Raw genomic sequence first — 23,601 nt, forward strand, 5'->3', positions numbered from 1 at the left:
AATGAGCATCCCTGGCAAAGCTGTCCACACAATTTTACTGCTACTCCCTGGTGTGAGGAAATCTTAGTCCTGGTTAACCTAGTCAGAACACTGATATATCAACACCAAACAAATCAAGACACTGGATTAATTTTATTGAGCCTTATAGTACACAACATGAGGTTAAGAGGAAAATCACTTCTCCTTAACCAATGTTTTACCCATCTGTAGTAAAATATTTTAAACTTCAGGGATATATAAGGGATTACGTTTCTTAACAGTTGGGGATCAAGTAAACAAGTCCTAACTTTGAATTTTCCAGTTGACTCTTCCCTTATGATAGTAACCAGCTCTAATTAGTTACATAAGTTTCTTCAAGGCCATGTTTTATTGTTGCTGATGTCTTTAGATCTGAAGCATTGCTATTTCAATCAATATCCACTAATTCCACTTCAAAAATGAGTTTTGCATTTGGTGGAATTCTGTTGAAGAAGTCAAGGTAAATTTGGTAAAAACTGCTTCTCTGTCAATAACCTTAGTCTAAAATTAGAATTATGTATACTGGTTATTGGTAATTAACCCCCAAGGGAAGGGGCTTCACAGTTGATCCCAAGACTCACACATCCTAGCCTAGAGGTTCCAAAGGGTACCTTTGCAAATGGAGATCATAACCTATCAGTATAGGCTGACCAGGTAAGTTGAGCTTGGACTAGAATGCCTCAGCAGTACTCCCAAATTAGCCACCACTTAATGAAGACTGCTACTCAGCACTCCAAAAAAAAAAAAAAAAAAAAAAAAAAAGCGATTTCAATCTAGTAGTCGAGTATATAAGTTATATTAAATCAAAGTTCGCATGAGGTATTTGATATTTGTTGGGAATTTTAAGATGCTGAGTTCACAGAGGAGTGTGATTATATCTGACTGGTCTTGAGATATGTCACATGAGAGGGAGGGAGCTGTAGCTGGCCATCTGAATATTCCCAAATAATTTCACCTGATAAGACTCCAGGACTTCCATTTTCCCCCACCCCGTAAACTTACTCTAACTGGTTGAACTAGTCCAATGGGATTGGAACCACAATAGAAAAAACTACATTCCCACTTACCTACTGGACTGTTCTGGGCAGAATGGTCTGGAGTCATGGCTCTCTTTTTTAATGTTCACAAACTGGGCATTATCAGAAAAGTATCGTCGTTAGTAGTGATCACAAATGCTTATACTACTGTGGACCTGTGGTGTCCATTTCACAACTAGTAATCTTCAACATGTATTCCACTTCTAAGCTTTGAATACACATTTAACTGCTTAAAATCATATGGTAGCATAGTTTTTATATTTTTAAACATAATTTTATACTGTACCATAAAATTACCATGAGGCATACTCGCATCATTTTGCTACAGCCGTTTGTATTTGGAATCTTAACTCCTTGAAGTAAATCCTCCAAACATTAAGAGTGGCCTTTCAAAGATGAAAACTGAAACTTCACAGTTTAGGTCTTGAAAATTAAGGGCTTGAATTAGAGGAAAAATGGTAGATTCCAGCTGAAGTTTGGATACTTTGTACCAACAGAAAATATTAACTGTTGTCTATATTGAGGGTGTTAACACAAAAGCATCTGAACATCAGGAAGACGGGTCTGGACAGGATTCCTGATCTGGAGGTTAACCTAGACAGCATCTGTCCTACCTTCAGGTGATCTTTTTTAGTGTTTTTTTCCTTTAATTACAAAGGAAAAAAGGATACTTGGCATCAGGCTGTCCTTTCTTTCCATAAGCCCATTCTGGTTCAATCTCCAGTCGAGCCTTTTCTCCTTTACTCATGGTCAGGAGTGCTTCATCCCACTAAAGGCAAGAACATAAAGTAAAAACTAATGATATTTTGCAAAAAAATACATGAAAAACCAAAAGACAGGATTATATACAAACAAGTATTCTATTACTGGATTTCATTATGTCTTAAGGTAATGTCCTTGGGTGAGTCCCTAAATCTTTGTGCTTTATTTCCTCAATGAAGAAGAAATAAGGATATATTAAACAGTATTTTCTTAGTGTAATACTCAAACTCCTCAAATGATAAAATGTGAAAGCAGTTTTGTAAACTGTAACATGTCATATGTTATGAAACCAGTTTGTTATTAGCATTACCATAAAAAACTTGCTACACTTTTAGATCATAGGACAAACTTGTAAATTTATTTTTATAGGGATAAACTAATAAGTACTCTAAAAGCTGTCTTAAGATTACCAAATTGTAATAGTGGAGTCAGTGATGGCACATAAAATAAATTATGTTAGAGCATTAAGATCTTTTGCAGAAAATAAAATTATTCAAAGAAATGACAGGTTCCTGGGTTGCTGCTCCATTCTGTCCAAATTTGGATCTTAACACCAGGTACCAAATACAGTTAAATCAACATGCTACAAGGATACAGGATATATTACTGCTCTCATGTACTCTGTTGAAATGTAAGAATAACAAAGCTGAAGGGATACCGACAGAGCTGTCACAAACTGGAAATAAGAATATGGTAGACTAGGAGAAATTTACCAGTAAGCAAATAGTTACAGAAGTAGAAAAATGCTCAACTTGATATATACTTGCTATCAACTTAGTATAATCAGGTAGCAGTTAAAGTTACTCTCAACTAAATCTTTAGTTTCAAGATGTTTTATATTCTGTTTTGGGGTCTGGATATGACTGAACCATTATTTTAGGACTTACTCAGAGTACAAAGAATAACACAGTGAGGGTTCTCAGAACTGCATTTAAACAGGTGTTTCAGTTATTCATGTCTGATGTTCTGAGTAATGACAATTTAAAACAGCAAGTGGGCCCGAACACGACAACCCGATTCAGGGAAATCGATAACCAGTCCTGCTCTTTCACCTCCTTTTGTACCCTGACTGCAGCGGTCAGCACAACTCAAGCCTAACGTTCCCTTTTCTGTTTCCTTCTGTTCTCTCATATGAAAGGGTGGGTGATAACGGCAGGCTTATGATTGAAGGATTTTCTGCTCTTTGAGCCTAGGTTGCGAGAGGCTACAAAACAAACTCCTGCTTCTGTCCGTACTTCCCTACGCCAGGTATTTTATCTTTCTTGACCATGGATAAGTGCTTTACAACACAGGTAACATTTTACAAGAATTTTAAAAATAAATTTAGGAAGTCAAACGTGACAAAGAATTAGTTTATGGAAAAAAAAACAATAAAAGGGGTAGACATGGAAGGAAATTTCAGTCTCTACTATAGTATGTGCTTTAAGTTATGCTCATTTACTCTTTCAACCCTGAGGTAGGCCATACTGTCCTTATTTATAGATGGGGAAACTCAGACCCAGAGAACTGAACTGATGCCAGATCAGTTAGTAATGTCACTCAATTTGTGCCATTTATATGTCACACAATATTATTTTTCTTTTGATTTTTTCAACTATTTTAAAAGCATGAAGCCATTCTTAACTCCCAGGTTGTACAAAAACGGGCGGCAGGCTGGGTTTGGCCCACGGGCTGTGGTTTGCTGACGCTGGCTTAGAGACTCAAAGATTGTTTCTTTTCATCATACCCCCAATCCTAATTCTCTATGGCACCACACCACAAGTAGCATATGCCAGAATCACTGCCACTCGTTACTTACTCCTCTGATAACTTTGCCTATTCCAACCTTAAAACTTAAAGGCTTGGCATTTTTCTTCTTCTTTGAACCTGTAAAACAGATTTTAGTTATAATTAATGATAAAATTAAGTTCCAACAGAAAAATATAGTTAAGTCTAAGTTGATTTCTGAATTTACCATACTGTGTATTTAAAAGGAAATAAAAATTTAGAAAGTCAGGTCATTCATGAATAAAATTCTAGATGTAAAAATAATTATGGTCTAAATGGGGGAGGGGGAAGGATCTCAATTTACACTACTAAAATAGCACAGAATTTGCCTTTTCTATTAAAATACTAAAGCCTCACTTTGGGACATTAACCAAGTTTAGATTAAGCTGCTTTACTTTTTGTTTTCCAATGACAAGGGGTCTTTACTCAGCCAGTAAGTAATGAATTGAAGAATGCTTCAAGTAAATCACAGGTGCAAAAGACTGGAAAAAAGTGACAGCCAAGGGAAAGGTACTGCCAACTGCTCATCTACCATACAAATATTTTGCAATGCCTTACAGCCAAAAAGATAGTATTACATTTAGACTTACTTGTTTGAATATTAGTATCAAAAACAGTGCCATCCTGTAATGTTCCTGTATACCAGCAGTGGACAACATCTCCCTTTTTGGGAAAGTTGGTTTTATCTCCTTTTTTAAGAACAGATTTTGTGTATTTTGGTGGACCCTAAAAAAACACACACACAGTTGTTAACTCATGTCCTTCTTTTAGCAGGATGACAAAGACAATACTTATACAGCCAACTGTGACCTAAGTCCAGTGAGAGAATTTCACAGATCTGGCAACAAACTATTTTGCCTCTAGTTCACCTCAGTGAGTTAAACGCACTCTCTCATTTCAATCTGTTATGACAACATCAGTAACTAGCATATCTATAATTTCAAATAACTTACAGCTTCTTTGGAAACCAGTGTTCTTTTGATAAGAGTCTATTAATTATTCAACAAACCACAAAATGAATCCAGTCATTTCCCAAGGTTAGAAATATCATTCCTATTTAGTTCTTACAATATCATAAGGCATCAAATAAAACATTGTAACGTTAATAACTGACATTACTAAATATTTTTATTATATCCAATTAGAATGAATGCAGTAATGTTGCCTCTGTTCCTGAGTTTGAAAATAAGTTCACACAATGAATGAAATTATCTATAGAAATTAACCATAATAGACCTATTTCCTAGAACAAAGCAGGATTATCAGAGCCATTTTGTAAAAAAAAAAAAAAAAAAAAAAAAAAAGCTAAAGGCTAATCAATGATGACTCATATATGTGAGGAAAGCAATTTCCTAGTTAAACTTAATAATATATATAAAATCTTTCAAAAAAAAAAAAAAAAAGGTGGGGGGCCGGCCCCGTGGCCGAGTGATCAAGTTCTCACGCTCTGATTTGGTGGCCCAGGGTTTCATCGGTTCGAATCCTGGGCACGGACATGGCACCGTTCATCAGGCCATGCTGAGATGGCATCCCACATGCCACAACTAGAAGGACCCACAACTAAAAATATACAACTATGTACCAGGGGGCTTTGGGGAGAAAAAGGAAAACTAAAAAAGTCTTAAAAAATATATATATAGAATTTTATACTACAGAATATTTAATACCGGGAAAGGAAATAAGAGGTATTAAACACCTATTATCTGCCAGTCACTTAACACATACCATCCCACTCAATCCTAACAATCCTCTGAAGAAGGTATCACCTACTTGCATTTTTGCAGATGAAGAGACTGAGGTTGAGGGAATTTACGCAGCAGAACTAATGAGTAGTAGAGAATGAATATGGACTTGGGTTTGTCTGAATCCAAAGCCCCTGTTCTTTCCACTGTACCAAAATACCTCAAACAACAGAGACAACGATAGTCAACCTCCACTAATGTTAAGTTAAAATGGCTGACATCTACTGAGTGCCCTCTGTGTGCTGGGCACTATCCCAGATGCTTCACGTACATTAACTCAACTGTCACTACCTTAGCAGGTGGAGGGACTACTACCCCTATTTTACAGGTAGGGGATACAAGGACAGAGTGGCTAAGCAACTTGCTTAAGGTCCTACAGTTCCCATGTGGTTGGCAGGACTGGAAACCATGCAGCCTGGATATAAAACCACGCTCTGCACCACTTTACTACCTCTGAAGCGGAGGGAAGGTCAGGTATTAGCTGAGTCACTTTCTTACACTAACTCACTTAACCTCACAGCAACCTGGGAGTCTTCCTCGTCTTTTATAAAGTAGGGCTTTGTACCCTATCCAATTCAGCGTCCAAGGATTAGCGCACTCAACTCAGCCAGGCTACCTCCTTAAAGCAGAGAAAGTCACATCTGCAGCTCAAGTACAATGTGTGTTACAAAAGCAAGCGGCAATCCCTGACATTCCCATTCCAAGCTCGTCTCAGCGAGAAAGGCTGCAATCTACAGTCAGGTGTCTACTGGTAGCAGCGTGAACTGGGGCCATCTCTTTGGAAAGCACTGTAAAGTGAAAAGTGTGACAAATAATAATTCTATTTGTACAAATATATGCTCAAGTAATGTGAAACAGGAAAAAATCTTTATGCCATTATTAATGGTTACCCATAATGACAAAATAATCACAAATCTATGGTAATACCGAGTTTTTAATAATGTGCAAAAATTCTTAAGTGAAAATCAACAGAAGGTTCTAACTACAGTAAAATCTCAACTATTTAAATAAATATATGCATAGAAAATATCCGAACATTCTAGTCATAAAATGAGTAAGTCATGGGGATGTAATGGACAGCACAGGGAATACAGTCAATAATACTGTAGTAACTTTGTATGATGACAGTTACTAGTCTTATCAGGGTGATCATTTTGTAATGTAAATAAACGTCGAATCACTGTGTTATACCTGAAACTAATAGAATATTGTATGTCAACAATAATATATATATATATTCAAAGAAAACATTCTGAAATGTTACACTTGTTCATTTCTAGGTGTTATAATTTTGTATCCTCTATCCTTTTCTGTTGTTTTCTATTTAAAAAATAGCATGTTTTTTATATCAGAAAAATAAATCTATTTTTAAAAATAAAGCTGACTTCACGAAATCTGCTAACATATTCCAAATCTGTAAATAACTTTTGTTTTTCTGAGGAAGATTAGCTCTGAGCTAACATCTAACGCCAATCCTCCGTTTGCTGAGGAAGACTGGCCCTGAGCTAACACCTGTGCCCATATTCCTCTGTTTTGTTATGTGGGATGCCTGCCACACACAGCTTGATGAATGACGCATAGGTCTGCGCCTGCAATCCGCACCCACAAACCTGGGCTGCCGAAGCGGAGCACCCCAACTTAACCACTACGCAGCTGGGCCCCTGAAAATAATTTTAATTAAAAAAATTTAAAAGCCACAAAATGACAATGACTACATATATTCATTATGTGAGAATATCAGAATATCTTAAGACTTTATTATAAAGAAATTATATATAACTGAATGGATAAGGTATGATTAGCGAACAATACCACATTTTAAAGCTTATTGTCTGTCATTCTATTGTTTTTCCATTTGTTGTCCCAAGTTGCTTGGGTTGTTATATACATTAGAGGTCCTAAAATAATGCAAAAACATTAAATTGGTGGCTGTGGCTCAGTCTTAAGTGAAGGTGCCAGTTTGCCCACTCGTGGCCTCCATTTCAGTGTTTCAAAGTCTTTTATGGATCACTCATTCTTTGCTGTTAAGACCATTAGAAGAAAAGGGGTCTAACATAATGAAGTTTAGGAAACACTGCGTTAAACAAAGTTAGATATGCCTCCATTCTTCACGACTTCTCAGAGCTATTAGTAATATGCAGTGTGAACTTTCAAGTAGGAGACACAAGGTACAGGGTTTGATGATACCAGGAAACACCTGGAACTTCTGGGACCTTTAACATACACTTTGAGAAATGCTGCTCTAGTTATCTGATCTGATTTTGGTTTCACTTCAAGAACCTGGCTGCTTCACGGTGAGAGGTCAGAATCAGTCCCAAGGCTATTCTGGAGTTACATGTTTGAATGACCTGGCTTTTAGGTGATTTCCTGGCTTTGCAGCAATTTCTTAGTCCAGATGATGAAAAGAACTACATTCCCAAGATTGGCTCTGAACTCGATACTTCTAGATCCAGAGATAAAGGAACTTTGTGTGACAGCAGTCATTACATTGCAATTAACTGGATGACATCATAGCCTCTAAAAGCAAGAGTATATAATGTAAGTATTCCTATTATTAATTCAAGAAATATTTGAGCATGTTCTGTGTTAGAAACGAGATGCACAGGTGAGTTGGGAGAAATGCCTGGCCCCTCCTCTAGCAGAGAATATAGACGTGTACAATCACGCTATGAGACCTGAAGAGGAAGCACAGAGTCCTAAGATGGGAATGACACAGTGACCTAACCCAGTATAGGTTATAGGCCGGGAGAGGATTCTGTGAAGTAATGTTTAAATTGTATTCTGAAGGACAAGAGAAGTTACTCAGGTGAAGGGGGGAAGGCTACAACACAGAATAGCATTTTCATAGCTGGGAAGAGCACGCAAACAGTGCAGTCTGCAAGGGAGGAACACCGGTATGAGAGGAGCCAGGAAGACCTGGAGCACACGTTGCTAAGAACCTGCTCTCTGAACTTCCGGTCACTGAGCAGCCAATTAAGAGTTTTAAAGAGAGAAGCTATAGAATCAGATCTTTTAAACAGATCACTGTGCCCCAGTGTGAGGAAGGCACAGGGAATCAAAAGAAGTGGGGAGGCTTGTTCTGAAGAGGCTGTCTAGTACTCAAGGTCTACACCAGGGTGCTAACAATGAGGACAAAAGGTGAACGGATCTGAGACACATTTACGCAGAACCGACAGAATTTGGTGATGACTAGATGTAAAGGAGTTTTAAAGGATGAATCTCCAGTTTTTGGCCTGACAACTGCTACAGCGATTTCTGACTGCTGAGTCTGAGTTCCTGCCCCAACTTATCATTTCTCTCTTGTCCAATATTCATTCACACTTGAAAACTTTCCCTCAACACTATTTAATACATAATAGACAATAAATATATTGACTATGACTGATTTATTTAAAGTCCTGTAAGAGCTATTAGAAAGGTTCTTTACATTAAAATAAACAAGGTAGAGATAAATAATATAGATACCACGTGTTGAATCACACTAAGTCTTTGAAATTGAGTGCATATTTTACACTGAAAGCACATTTCAATTCGGAGTAGCCATGAAGTGCTCAGGAGCCACATATGGCCAGTGACTAAGGCACTGGACAGCACAGTTCTGGACAGTACAGAATTACTGAAAATTTTTGAGCAGGGTGTGGTTTGCAGGATATCACCGTAGAAAGCTTACCAGAATAGCCATTTTGGGGCTGAATAGATGAAGAAAGAGAATAAAGGCAGGAGATCAGCTGAGCCACTTTTCTGACACTACAGGTCTGAGACCTTGGAATGCTTGAGAATCAAAAAGTAATGGATAAAGATTTGAAAAAGAAGAAAGGTATTTGAAAGCAGTAGTCCTGGGGGAAACATGAGAAGGGAAAAGAGAGCCAAAGAATCCGAGAACACTGAAGCTGGGAAGAAGAGAATGGTTACAACTCTGGAGGTTAACACTCTGGTAAAACAGAACACAGGAGTATGTAATGAGAAAGAAGTGAGAATTTGTGAGCAAGTGTCAAGCAGTTTACGTGGGCAGTGTGATGGGCAATCGAGCGTGGGACAGTGTAAAAGCTGTTGAGTAGCAGTGAAACCAGAAAATGTGCTTGGCTGGTATCAAGCATGAATGTATGCCAAGTCCCATAAACAATTTTATGATTCTTTCTCTTCACAGTGCTCGCTCTGCAGTCCCAAAGAAGAAAGCACAGTACTGGCCAGGAGGCTACGGAATCCAGGTGCTGAGAAGACAATGAGAGCATAGGATGGGGCTCAGGCTGGCCAGTGAAATAAAAAGAGGTCTTAAAGAAAAGGATACAGGTGAGGATCCTCACAAGATCTCTCTAGATTGTCTCCAGACATTTACAGCCTTTTATTTTTATTTCTAACTCTCTTTTTCTTAACCTCTTAATGATATACTATCTGTTACCTCATACCTCCCTTATTCTAATTTCTGGAAGGTAAACTATATTGCCAATTGCTTTTGCAACTGTTTTAGTAATTATTATACCCCTATTTACCTGAGTAGCTGCTGAATACTTGCCCAGTATAACATTTATCAAATATTATTAGTTGTGATAAAACCTCAAAATTCTTTTTGTGTCTTTCAACCAACAGAAAAAGATCATTCAAATCAACTAGCTTTAGTGATGTCAACATCTATAATCCTATACCTGAACATACAGTCTGCCCACAAATACCCAGATGCTACAGCTTCATTAACAGGCTATATCGCTTCACAAGTGAAGAACTCATATTATTATTATTAGACTATTATCAATGACGCCAAGACGGCTAGGAATGCGTGGGCTTAGCTGGTAAGATACTACCACAAGTGGCAGGATTATAATCTATTCAGCTCTACTAAGGCTGTCCATTTGCAGAAATGGTTTTATCTGGTTCTTCGAACCTTTGTATCAAAACATCAAACTTGAACTGGGAGTGATGAGACAGACGAACTCACACCCTGCAGCCAAGCCTGGACCAACTATTTCTACTGCCAAGGACATCATACACACTAGAAAAAATAATCAAAACAAAGTTTCTTTCACTCAGTCAACTTGGATATAGAATCAGGACCTTAAAATAGTTCTGCAAGCCCAGATCTGGCCAGACATAGACGCAATACAAAATACAAAACTAGAGGTTTTCCACAGGAAAGGTTTACTAACTGTAAACCACTGCTTCTCAGGCTTTTCTCCCGATTCATACACCTGCAGGAGATGGCACACTCCAAACCAGTGTTTGGCTCGCTGAAGGTGGCCATACTCAACCCACCTTACCATGAGAAAGCAGTGCTGTAAGCAAATCCCTTTCTCAAATTCACATGAGAAATAAACTAAGAAACTTTATATACAAACCTCATCCAGAGTCTCTTCAGACTTGGTTTCTTTGGGTTTATCTTCATTAAGCTTCACATTTTTCACCTGCTCGGACACTTTACTTACACTTTCAGTGCCCTTGAAACGCTGCAAGGAAAATGTTCTCATGTTTATCGTATTCCGGACAGGCGGAAAGCCCCTCAATGACCGACCACGTGCACCGTGGACACTGGCTACGGAACTCGCATGCACGGAACTGGAAGTGCACAAGGACGAGGAGGAATCTCGTGTTAAGCATCTCAATAAACTATGACCCTCAATCATCTCACAACAAATATTTTGAAATGAGAACCAGGACCTTTAGGAAGGCCAACTCAGACTCAAAGATGAATACTATTCAAACGACTCCTTAATAAAGATTCTTTTCTGTGGAAGACAGTCATTTCATACTAACAAACACCGGGGAATTTCTTAAAATCTGTTTTTCTTAAGGCTCAGCCTAAGTCTAGCCCAGACTTTAAATTCATTAATGAAATGGAACTTATTATGGATTTGTAACTTTTCAGTGCCCTTAAGAATTTGTCTTAATTTAAGCTACCAGGGAGTTATTTTTTAAAATCTGGTCCCTTTCAAAATATCAAAAAATCCTGCCATACTGCAGATCAGCCTCATGGATTTGACAGCTAGTCTCCCTATGATTACAGTTAGGAGAAACTGCAGCTGGAAAAACTTCCACATATTCTGCAAATAAATGCATTTAAAACTTCTTTTGGGGAATAAAATATCTAAAATGATATTCTGGTAAGAAAATGTAACAATACTCACCTTACTTTCAAAAAGATGGTTATAGGCTGTTACCAAATGGTCCTTGTTAGCTGTCTTAGCCACATTTTTAATGTTTCCTAATAACTTATGTTCTGCAAGAAACTAAAGAAAAAAGCTGGTTAGCTGAAATAACTTGCCTCATAAGGGTCTAAAATTAGAAAATGACCTTTTATGTTAGCAATTATGTTTTCAATAGTACTATTAATGAAAGAACAAGTGAAATAAACATTGTATTTCATACTCCATAACAACAAAAAAAGATTTAAGGAAGATTAAACAAAACTATTGGGTATTTTATAAGAATTATTCACAGGACTGGAGCTGTACCTTATGTAGGGGTCACACTGGGTACACTAACCCTTTGCCCGCTCTGGAACTCAGAGAGAAGCACATTTACATAGCAAGCACACTGGTAACTGGGCAGAACTGCTCTTGGCAGGATGCTACTCGGCCCTGGCCCTGGGAGAATCCAGCCATGTTAGGCATAGCTATCCTGACACATCTGTAACCCATTCTTGGCAGACTGGGAAGCACTGCTACACAATGCTAGATATATACTGGTTAAGTGTGTGGGCTGTGGAGTCAGACCATCCGGGTTAAAATCCTAGCTGTCTGATTTTTGACAAGGGACTAAGCTTTTCCAAAGGCTCTGTTTCTCCGTCACAGTGGAAGATTAATAACAGCATCTATGGCAGAGGACTGTTCTAAGGGTAAATGCAATACTCCATTTAGCATAGAGCCTGTCACACAGTAAGAACTAAATAAACGTTAGCTATTATCACTAATAATAGGTCTAATAACTCAAAGTAACTGTAGAATTCCATTTCTCTCAAACATAAGACTAGGTTGGCAGACGGACAACAATAGTACTAAACTATCAAGTCATCAGATTATGTAACTTCATCTGAAAATCACATAATGTGGGAATTTTAATAACTTGTTTTCCCTTAATTTATTCTGCTTCCTTTTCTGTCTTGTGGTCCTCGCTTGATTCCTCATTTTGTCACTTTCTCAAAGTTGTCCTCTGGCATCTTCTAATTTTTTGCTAAAACAGTTTCTCTAACACTATCACTATTGTATTTTTTTTCCCCTCTGGTTTTTCTCTCCTCCCTTAGAGAAATGTTCTAAATGATAAAAGCTGATGGGGAAAAGCTATTCTGATTAAACAGAAGTAATGAGTTGCTTTAGCACTCTTGTGATTTCTTTAGCAAGGTTCCAGAAAAATATCCAAAATATAAACATTTCCTTGATATTTTATGATCAATAAAACAGTGACTGTCAAATATAGGTTTAAGTACGTGAATGAACGCTGGAGAATATGCACTTAAAAGGTTAATATGTTATAAAAATATTTTGATAATCCAAGTCTTGAAATTGTCCCATGTGGGCCGGTTTTACATTAGATTCCATTTTGGGATGACTTGTTTTATAAGAACTTGAATGAAATACAGTATTGAGAATTAAATTTAATAAATGATATGCCTACTACATTCTATTGTTCCAGTTGGAGTACGAATCGTTTTAAGAGAAAAAAGTTACACTAAAACGGTATCTGTGAGGCACGGTCTTTCTTTTTCATCCTTGTATCCCCAAATACTACATAGTTCTTGCTACAGACGTTGTAGAAATACTTACTGATGTCAGGATAATTATTCAGGAGTATGGAACTGGAAGTTGGAGAATAATTATATCTCCCCTTCAAGAACCCTCAAAATGAAAATAAATTAAAATCCTCTCAAAAGAACCCAAAAACAGATTTTCTAAGTGCCAGTTTAGAACTTCGATAAAAAAATCGTACAAACACCCTATTCAGGCTGCTGCTCCTATTTCCGATGAGCGGCTCATGCCGCGCGCACCACCACACAGACCGTTCAGCAATTTAAGAGAGGCTAATTAAATCTTAATGTCCCAAGGAGAAAAAGGCAAGTCTCAGGAAAACAACTTGTGACTACAGACGGGCGGTTAAGATGGAGACTACGCTGGAAAAAAGGCAGGACCTACGGTATAAACAAAGCCAACGAGACGTCTTCGCTTGTTCCTAACAATGGGAGACACTATACAAAACCCACGTGTGACTCCCCTCACATAACGAGGAAAAGGCCATTCAAATGGTCGGTATTTTAAAGAGTAAAGGCACAATCTACGGATTTTTAAAAATCACTAGTAACGACGAGCAAAGCCCGCGCACCCGGCGTTCCCGCAGAGACCTCCGTGTCGCCTCCCATCTCCCCGCAGGGGCGCGGGCTCCCCGGCCCCGCCTGGGTCCCCAGCTCCGGGTCGGTTTGCCCGGCCTCCACCCTCACTCGAGCATCCCAGCGAGGCCCTCACTGCGCTCGCTGCCCTCGGGCCCAGGACGCAAGGCCGCCCCCACTCCCCGCCCCAGCCCGAGCGGGGCCGGCCAGGGGGCGGGAGCGCGGCCTCAGGGCGCACGCGGCCTCGCGGGCCTCCAGGCCAAGGCCGCGGCGGCCGAGGGCGGGGGCGGAGGAAGCCGGGATGTACGGCATCGGGGGGGAGGCGGCGCTCCGCCGCCCCGGCCCGGCCGCCACACCGCCCCTGGTACCGAGTCTGAGCCGTGGTCTTGCAGAAACTTGATAATGTCCTTCTTGGGTAGCTGCTCGCTGCGCAGCTGCTCCACGGTCCAAGCCCGCTGCGGAACGGCCGCCGCCATCTTCCCCCGCTGCCTCCGCTTCACTGAACCAGCCCGCCGCGGCTCGGCGTCGCCCCGCCCCCAGGGCGCGGCGTGGGCCCGCACGCACCTCGAGGGGCGGGGCCGCCGCGGGCCCCGGCGGCGAGGGGGCGCGTCCTTGAGTGACATCGGGGCTGTGCTTTGTGGGCGTCTTTGTTGTGTCCGGGAGAAACACCCGCGGGTGTGGGCGGGGCGGCCCGCTACGCGGAACACCTCCAGCTGTACTTGACTCGTGACTGGAGCCCTTGGGGGGCGCCCTCGATGGCAGTGCTGTCTACCAGCTGTTCCCACGCTTGTTTGTTACCGACGGGCTGCTGAGCCTTTAGGCTCTACACCCTCTTTAAACAACATCATTGAGACATCGAGCCCCATTTTATCTAGTTCTAGCCTGAGGATTCACGCCGGAACTAGCGGAGTCCTTGGCCGTCAGAATGACCCAAGTCCCACCGTCTCCCTTTTAAAACCCTCACAAATGAGACTAAAGTACAACCTGCCCCCTGTCCCCTAATACAAACACGACACAGGGGCGCAAAAGCAAGTTGAGAACTTTGACAAAGGACCCCCGTGAGGGCGCCGCAGCGAGGCCGCTGCCCGCCGGCTCCGAGTGGAGAGAGCAGTGGGACGCCCCCGTTTACCTTCGGCTTGTCCCACGACTGACAGGGCCACACCGTTCGCTTCCCTTTTAACAATAAAAACATTAAGACAATGGGTGACCGCTCTTAATAACGAGAAAAACAGGCCTGGCGTTCTGTTTTCTCGGCCTAGATGGCGGAGGCCGACTAGATGTCTAATTCTAGCTAAACCCTTTTGCTTTTCACCTCTTCTTCCTACTTATAAGCACAGCCAACAAGGAATAGGGCACGTCAGACGCTCAATAACGTTAAGTTCACAAAGACGTGGCGCTCTACTGTCTCCGGGATCCTAAAGTTACTTATTTTTCTCATTTTAAGCGGTAACACTGTAGCAAAGCTGCCCGGACACTTAGCCACGGGAAACGGAACTGAAGAGTCTACATGAAAACTGAGAAGGGGACCACATTTAGAGTAACTCAACAACAAGGCGCATGCGTCTTTGGGCGGGCCGCGAGAGCTTCCGGGAAGCCAGCCAATCATACTCCCAGCGCGAAGGCGGCGGCGGCCTTTTCAAGTGGGCGAGCGGGCCGCAGTCCCGCCCTCCGGCCCGCTGTCTGTGTGAAGGGGGCGGATGGGCAACGGCCTGGCGGCGGTGGAGCGGCGGCGGCAGTGGAGTGGCGGGGGCGGCGGCTGCTGGCGTCCGAGCGAAGCTTCGGGCGGGCGTGGGCGTCATGAGCGGCCGGCAGAGAACGCTCTTCCAGACGTGGGGCTCGAGCGTGTCCCGAGCCGCCGGGGCTCCGGGTTGCGGGTCCGGAGCGGGGCGGCCCCGGAGCCCCGGCGTCGGCGGGGCGCGCTCTCCTGCAGCGGCGGGGGCCGCCGAGGCTGAGCCCGAGGTGGACGACGACGTGTTGCTGGTCGCCGTGTACGAGGCCGAGCGGCAGCTGGGGCTGGAGAGTGGCGGGTTCTGCGCGTCGGCGGGCGCCCTGTGGATCTACCCCACGAACTGCCCGGTGCGGGACTACCAGCTGCGCATCGCCCGCGCCGCGCTGTTCTGCAACACGCTCGTGTGCCTGCCCACCGGCCTGGGGAAGACCTTCATCGCCGCCGTGGTCATGTACAACTTCTACCGCTGGTTCCCCTCCGGCAAGGTGGTCTTCATGGCCCCCACCAAGCCCTTGGTGACACAGCAGATCGAGGCTTGCTACCGGGTGATGGGTATCCCGCAGCCCGACATGGCCGAGATGACAGGTATCTTAACAAGAACGCGCCAGTTGGAAACCAAATGTTGGGTCCCCAGGGGAAAGCACGCGTTCTGGGGGAAACTGAGCTAAAGGAATTCCTTGTCCCTGTGTAATAGTCCCTAGGTTATCTTACGTCCTCTCCCTTAAAGCATCATCTACTCGTAGCAAGTCCAGCCCTAATGGATAGGGTCGCTGTATTCAGAGAATCCCAGCAGCTTGCCCATTAGAGCGTTTCGAAGCGATTATGCGAGTAGACCCCATCGGTAAGTGAACATAAGCTTTCCTGCCTTTCTACTCCAGGATTTCCCAGTGGAAGAATTTGCTTCTCTTCAGATGTTAGGCCATTCTGTAGGCAGTCTTTAAAGACGATAGCAGTCTTCGGTAAGAGCTGGCATGGACATTTGGACCACAACGGAGCTTTAAAATGTAGCGTTCCGATGGTTTGTCAAGTTGTCCTCGTTTTGAAAGCGAGTTACCAAAGCCGGAATGCATTCTGCAAACAGGCCGCGTTGTTTACATTTTGCAGATAACAGTCTGGAGTTTAAAATGTAGAATGTCACTTTTATTTACAGGATGTATTCAAGCCTTCACCAGGAAGGAAATATGGCGCAGTAAGAGAGTCCTTTTCCTTACACCTCAAGTCATGGTAAATGATCTTTCCCGAGGATCTTGTCCTGCTGCTGAAATAAAGTGTCTAGTTATTGATGAAGCTCATAAAGCTCTTGGAAACTATGCTTATTGCCAGGTAATATTTTGTTAAAAAGTGTTTTGTAGTGTAAACCTTGTTAAAGAGTGTTTTGGGGAATAATTATTAGTGTTGGAAGTTATTGATGGTATTATCATTATGAAAAGCCTTATATCTATTGTCTCATATCAGGTGGTGATAGGAAATACTTTCCTTCATCCGTTCAAATCAGTGTCTCTGCTGTCATTTTTTTTTTTTAAACCTTAACAAGACAATTATCGTCAGATGTAGATGATGAGAGCCGAGTCATGGCTGAGGCAGTGATCCAAAGTGGGGTATGGGTGGAGTTTTGGAACTAAGATGATAATCGAAAGATTGGTAGTGAACATGCAGTGTCATCCTTGGCAGGTAGGTAAAATAATCCTTGACCATCAGCGTTGTTGTAAGGATTGAATGGCACAATGTATTCAGCAGACCTAACTGTGCCTACCTTCCAGTTAAGTACTGGAAGAATATAAAGTACAAAGGTGGGGGGGTGGGGTATGGCGGGAGAGTACTCAGGGCCAGGTCATGAAGGCGGTTGCATTTTATGCTTAGCAGCTTGAATGCTCTTTGTAGTCCGTAGCGGACGTAGGCGGTGGAGACTCCTTGAAAAATGTTCAGCTGGGGTGATACTTAAGATTTAAAAGAGCTTAGAGGAGAGAAGGCCTTTTAAAGGCAGGGTGCACAATGAGGGATGTATCTCTGTATTATGTTCTGGAGAATTGTCATCTTTCTTAGAGTTGATCTCAGCTGGGAAATGGATATATTTTTTCATTTATTTTTAATCTTTCCAAGTTAAATTAATACCCAATGTGTTAAGGTTTTTGCTGAAGGAGGGGCATTTAACAATTTTTATTCTAACTCTATGAAATTCTTTTTGTAGATTTAGTTTATATTTAGCAACTTTATCTGATTTATTTTCTTAAAATTTCTAGGCATTAGGTGATTTCTTTTTTAACTACAGGGCTTATGCTTTTATTGACTACATTGAGACGTGCATTGACTTCATTAATATCCAAACAGCACTGAGAGTTTACAGAGCATTGCATGTTCCAGATAGAGGTCCCAACAGGCACACCAGCTCAGTGAAGAATGTAGCTTCCTGGGTTACAAACACAACTCCATTTCCCCTTCTACAAAATGCTTGAGAATCTCTGCTGGAAAAGAAGTGGTGTATTAGGGACATTTTGTCTTGCAAGTTTTTATTTAGAACAATTCTGCTGAAGTCTCTAATGTTCTATCTTTATATGCATTCTGTATCATGTTACAAAAAACTCCATAAATAATAATTTTAGAGTACTAATCAAGATTCAATCTCATTGAATTCATCCTTGACATGCATTGAAATTAGAGCAGTTTTTAGATAACCTGGTTTTACTGTTTCCTATGTCTAATTTGGAATATGGGATACCAAGAGCTGTTCCTGCAACTCAGTTTACTTAGAGGTCCTTTTCCTTTTTATTGGGGCCTCATGTGAAGGGGCATATGGGACTCTGACAAATGATCCAATGTTAATCATACCAGAAGTCGGTGTTGCATTCAAACTGCAAAGCCTAGAACGATGCTTTGGTGCCACTGAAGAAAATGTTTTAGGATTTAAAAGGAAAGAGTTTTAAAATTACTCCAAATTAGCCTTATTCTTTTATGAATAAACTTAATTTAAAATTGTTCCACATAAAATCTAATTTCTTTGAAATCTTTCATAAAGCAAATCTTATTTTCCATTTAAAATCTAATTTCACAGTAGTTTTTATTTATTTTCTATTTTTATGTTATAATTTATCTTGATCTGGCAAGTGTGCATATGGATATAGCTGTAAGGCAGACTGTGGCCCAAGCAATGGAGAGTGGACTTTCTCCTTCCATTTGCCCTTGCATTGGCCCTCTGGGTTTTTGATTTGCCTCTGTACTAGGCTTTGTTGTTGTAGCTCTATGCAGAGAAGAAACCCTAAGGTGGTTGACTGATGTGGATGTAAGCCTAAATCGTTTGCTCTGCAGATAAGATGACTAACAATAGTTTCACCCACTAGACCATCAATACTCTGAGTAAGGAATAATGATAATGGACCATATATAATAGCTTGTTTAACATAATCACTGTTATTTTTGTGTTGGATAAAATTTAAGAAGTTTTTTTCTTTTTTTAAGGTTGTAAGAGAACTAGTCAAATATACAAATCACTTTAGAATCTTGGCTCTTAGTGCCACACCAGGTAGTGATATAAAGGTAAGTAAAGTGTCTTTCCATTTGTTAACGTTTAAGAAAATGAGAACTGTATGTGACCAGATCCGTTCGTATGTCAGTATTGAGTCTGACGTTAGGACCACGACATTTCCTACAAGGTGCCTACCTTTGCTTCTAGGGGGCAGGAGTTTTTCTACCTTAGTAGTATTCAGACGTAAGTGGGCATAAGAATCACCTAAAGCCATTTGTTAATAAACCTTTTAATAGTAAAACTTTTAAGTTGTTACCATTTTCAGTTCTTTTTAAGTTTTATTTTGAAATAACTTTAGACTTCCAGAAAATTGGCAAAAATTGAATTCTCTGTATTACCTGTGCTTGGCTTCCCCTAATGTTAACATATTATGTAACCATAGTAAAATTATCAAGACCAGGAAGTTAACATCGGCACAATACTGGCACCTAGTCTGCAGACCTTATCTGGATTTTGCCGGTTTTCCCGCCAGTGCCTTTTCTGCTCCAGGTTCCAGTCCAGGATCCCACACTGTGTGTAGTTGTCATGTCTCCTAGTCCCTTCCAATCCGTGACAGTTCCTCAGTCTTTTCTTGTGTTCCATGACCTTGATTTTTTTTTTTGTTTTTTTTTTAATTAACTTTTTATTTTTTTTTTAAAGATTTTATTTTTTTCCTTTTTATCCCCAAAGCCCCCCAGTACATAGTTGTATATTCTTCGTTGTGGGTCCTTCTAGTTGTGGCATGTGGGACGCTGCCTCAGCGTGGTCTGATGAGCAGCGCCATGTCCACGCCCAGGATTCGAACCAACGAAACACTGGGCCGCCCTCAGCGGAGCGTGCGAACTTAACCACTCGGCCACGGGGCCAGCCCCATGACCTTGATTTTTTTTTTTTTTTTTTTATTGAGTTATTGATAGGTTGCAATCTTGTGAAATTTCAATTGTACATTAATGTTTGTCAGTCATGTTGTAGGTGCACCACTTCACCCTTTGTGCCCACCCCCCACCCCACCTTTCCCCTGGTATCCACTAAACTGTTCTTGGTCCATAGTTTTAAATTCCTCATATGAGTGGAGTCGTACACAGATTATCTTTCTCTTGCTGGCTTATTTCACTTAACATAATTCTCTCAAGGTCCATCCATGTTATTGCAAATGGAATGATTTTGTTCTGTTTTGCAGCTGAGTAGTATTCCATTGTATATATGTACCACATCTTCTTTATCCATTCGTCTGCTGATGGGCCCTTAGGTTGCTTCCACGTCTTGGCTATTGTAAACAGTGCTGCAATAAACATTGGGGTGCACAGGACTTTTGGGATTGCTGACTTCAGGCTCTTTGGATAGATACCCAGTAGTGGGATGGCTGGATCGTATGGTAGTTCTATTTTTAGTTTTTTGAGGAATCTCCATACTGTTTTCCATAGTGGCTGCACCAGTTTGCATTCCCACCAGCAGTGTATGAGGGTTCCTTTTTCTCCGCAACCTCTCCAACATTTGTTGCTATTAGTTTTAGATATTTTTGTCATTCTAATGGGTGTAAGGTGATATCTTAGTGTAGTTTTGATTTGCATTTCCCTGATGATCAGCGATGATGAGCATCTTTTCATGTGCCTATTGGCCATCATTATATCTTCTTTGGAGAAACGTCTGTTCATGTCTGCAGCCCATTTTTTGATTGGGTTGTTTGATGTTTTGTGATTGAGTTGTGAGAGTTCTTTATATATTAAGGATATTAAGCCTTTGTCAGATATATGACTTGCAAATATTTTTTCCCAGTTAGTGGGTTGTTTTTTTGTTTCAATCCTGTTTTCATTTGCCTTGAAGAAGCTCTTTAATCTGATGAAGTCCCATTTGTTTATTCTTTCTATTGTTTCCCTTCTCTGAGAAGGCATGGTGTCCGAAAAGATCCTTTTAATACTGATGTCAAAGAGTGTACTGCCTACGTTTTCTTCCAGAAGCCGTATGGTTTCAGGTCTCACCTTTAGGTCTTTAATCCATTTTGAGTTTATTTTGGTGAATGGTGAAAAAGAACGGTCAATTTTCATTCTTTTACATGTGGCTTTCCAGTTTTCCCAGCACCATTTGTTGAAAAGACTTTCTTTTCTCCATTGTATGCCCTCGGCTCCTTTGTCGAAGATAAGCTGTCCATAGATGTGTGGTTTTATTTCTGGGCTTTCAATTTTGTTCCATTGATCTGTGCACCTGTTTTTGTACCGGTACCATGCTGTTTTGATTACTGTAGCTTTGTAGTATGTTTTGAAGTCAGGGATTGTGATGCCTCCCGTTTTGTTCTTTTTTCTCAGGATTGCTTTAGCAATTCGGGGTCTTTTGTTGCCCCATATGAATTTTAGGATTCTTTGTTCTAATTCTGTAAAGAATGTCATTGGGATTCTGATTGGGATGGCGTTGAATCTGTAGATTGCTTTAGATAGAATAGACATTTTAACTATGTTTATTCTTCCAATCCATGTACATGGAATGTCTTTCCATCTCCTTATGTCATCATCCAATTCTCTCAGAGAGGCCTTGTAATTTTCATTATATAAGTCCTTCACTTCCTTAGTTAAATTTACCCCAAGGTATTTTATTCTTTTTGTTGCGATTGTGAATGGTATTGTATTCTTGAGTTCTTTTTCTGTTGGTTCATTACTGGAGTATAGAAATGCTACTGATTTATGCAAATTGATTTTATACCCTGCAACTTTGCTGTAGTTGTTGATTACTTCTAACAGTTTTCCAATGGATTCTTTGGGGTTTTCTATATATAAGATCATGTCATCTGCAAACAGTGAGAGTTTCACTTCTTCCTTCCCTATTTCGATTCCTTTTATTCCTTTTTCTTGCCTGATTGCTCTGGCCAGGACCTCCAGTACTATGTTAAATAAGAGTGGTGATAGAGGGCATCCTTGTCTTGTTCCTGTTTTCAGGGGGATGGGGTTCAGTTTTTGCCCATTGGGTATGATGTTGGCTATGGGTTTGTTGTATATGGCCTTTATTATGTTGAGGTAGTTTCCTTTTATGCCCATTTTGTTTAGAGTTTTTATCATAAATGGCTGTTGGATCTTGTCAAATGCCTTCTCTGCATCTATTGAGATGATCATGTGGTTTTTATTCCTCAGTTTGTTGATGTGGTGTATCACGTTGACCTTGATGTTTTTGAAGAGTAGGTGCCAGTTATTTAGTAGAATATCCTTCAGTTTGGATTTTCCTGGTGTTTTCTCATGGTTGGAGTAAGGTTATGCGTTTTTGGCAAGAATAGCCCTGAAGTAATGCTGTTTCTTCCTCAGCACGTTGTGTCAGAGAGTACATGATGATTGTCGTTACTGGTGCTCTTGATCTTGACTGGGTTAAGATGAGGTCTTGGTTTCTCCGTTGTATTCTTCCTGTTTTTCCCTTTGTAATTAGTAAGTGTCTTGTGAGGGAGATACTGTGAAACTGTGTAAATGTCCTGTTCTAGCTCCCGGGATGGTTCTTGCAACAGTTTCTTCTGCGGTGGTTGCCTGTTTGCTGTTTCTTCTTTCCCTCATTTCTTTTACAGTGGTTAATTTGAATTCTTCTGGAGTGAGGAGCTGTCTCTTCTCCCCATTTATTTATCAATTCAGTTCTTTATATTAATATGGACTAATGGATATTTATTTTTTTCTATGATCTGCGATCCAGTACTGTCATTCATAATTTTCTTTTCTTTTTTTTTTTTTTTTTAAAGATTTTATTTTTTTTCCTTTTTCTCCCCAAAGCCCCCCTGGTACATAGTTGTATATTCTTCATTGTGGGTCCTTCTAGTTGTGGCATGTGGAACGCTGCCCCAGCGTGGCCTGATGAGCAGTGCCATGTCTGCGCCCAGGATTCGAACCAACGAAACACTGGGCCGCCTGCAGCGGAGCGCGTGAACTTAACCACTTGGCTACGGGGCCAGCCCCTCATTCATAATTTTCTTGCTCAGCGTGTTCATCTTTGTCCGTTGGCAACACCTGGAAGATGGCTCCTGTGCCCTTCAGACCTGCACCTTTTTGTCTTTTTGAACACTTTCTAACTTGCTGACATCACCAGATATTTTATGCTCATTTAGTACTTATCCTGTCCCAGACGTGGAATCAGCCATTTTCCGGAGAGCTCTGGTTTCCTTTACTGGAGGATGGTAAAAATGATTTTGAGCCCTATCCCATGACATTCTGATTTTCATATCTCTGAATAGTTTTCTGTATTGGGTTTAGGATACTTTCTAAGACAGCTTTCAACTCTGCCAACCTGTAAGACTTTTTTTCCTTCTGTCCATAGCCTTGATAATTTTTAGAAATTTCTATCCTATCCTCTCGCTTCCCTGCAGCCTTGTTTAAACATGTTTAAGCATGATTGTTTTTAGTCAACTATTAAATCTCTGCTGAAATGCCTCTCCTTCAGGAAGTTCTACTCTAAGCTCTCAAAAGTCAGCTCCCCTATTTTGTGATTTTCTTCTTAATATTTATCATAATATGTGTTTCTTTTGCTTTTTCATTTATTTTTTGTCTTTTTGCCCCACTAAAATAGTAGCCACATGAAGGTAGGGATTATGCCTATCTTGGTCATAGCTCCATCACCAACTCAGTACCTGGCATGTGGGAGTTACTCAGATATTGAATGAATGAATAAATGAATGATTAAAAATATTCAAGTCTTACCTAATTTTATAAAGTGATTGTAACTTTTCTCTAGATTTTGAATGTCTGTGGAGCCTCAGTAACTACAGTGTTGGGCTCCGT

General features: G+C 40.8%; 2 protein-coding genes across 4 annotated transcripts in view; one reads left to right on the top strand and one right to left on the bottom strand.

The window, feature by feature from the left end:
• Positions 1-113: 113 nt before the first annotated feature.
• FKBP3 (FKBP prolyl isomerase 3) lies at positions 114-15,055 on the bottom strand. Of its 2 annotated transcripts, none has more exons than XM_023624599.2 (7): positions 14,003-15,055; positions 11,443-11,544; positions 10,657-10,764; positions 4,175-4,310; positions 3,616-3,683; positions 1,727-1,824; positions 114-461 (listed from the first exon to the last, which is right to left on the bottom strand). In XM_023624599.2, exons 1-7 carry the CDS (start codon positions 14,255-14,257, stop codon positions 407-409), a joined length of 822 nt encoding a protein of 273 aa, XP_023480367.2. In that variant the 5' UTR covers positions 14,258-15,055; the 3' UTR covers positions 114-406. The 2 variants fall into 2 exon arrangements, with proteins under 2 accessions (XP_023480367.2, XP_023480372.2); XM_023624604.2 differs by having other exon boundaries at positions 114-1,562.
• Positions 15,056-15,191: 136 nt separating this feature from the next.
• Positions 15,192-23,601, top strand: part of FANCM (FA complementation group M) — a 56,443-nt gene continuing 48,033 nt past the window's right edge. For both annotated transcript variants that reach the window (XR_011441155.1, XM_023624548.2), the window contains exons 1-3: positions 15,192-15,948; positions 16,514-16,686; positions 18,817-18,894. Coding sequence is in view for 1 of the 2 variants with exons in the window: in XM_023624548.2 (XP_023480316.2) it covers positions 15,192-15,948; positions 16,514-16,686; positions 18,817-18,894 (1,008 nt within the window). In the remaining variant the exon portion in view is untranslated. The remainder of the gene's footprint in view (positions 15,949-16,513; positions 16,687-18,816; positions 18,895-23,601) is intronic.

This window comes from Equus caballus, chromosome 1 (genome assembly GCF_041296265.1).
Source record: "Equus caballus isolate H_3958 breed thoroughbred chromosome 1, TB-T2T, whole genome shotgun sequence".
Lineage (NCBI taxonomy): Eukaryota > Metazoa > Chordata > Mammalia > Perissodactyla > Equidae > Equus > Equus caballus.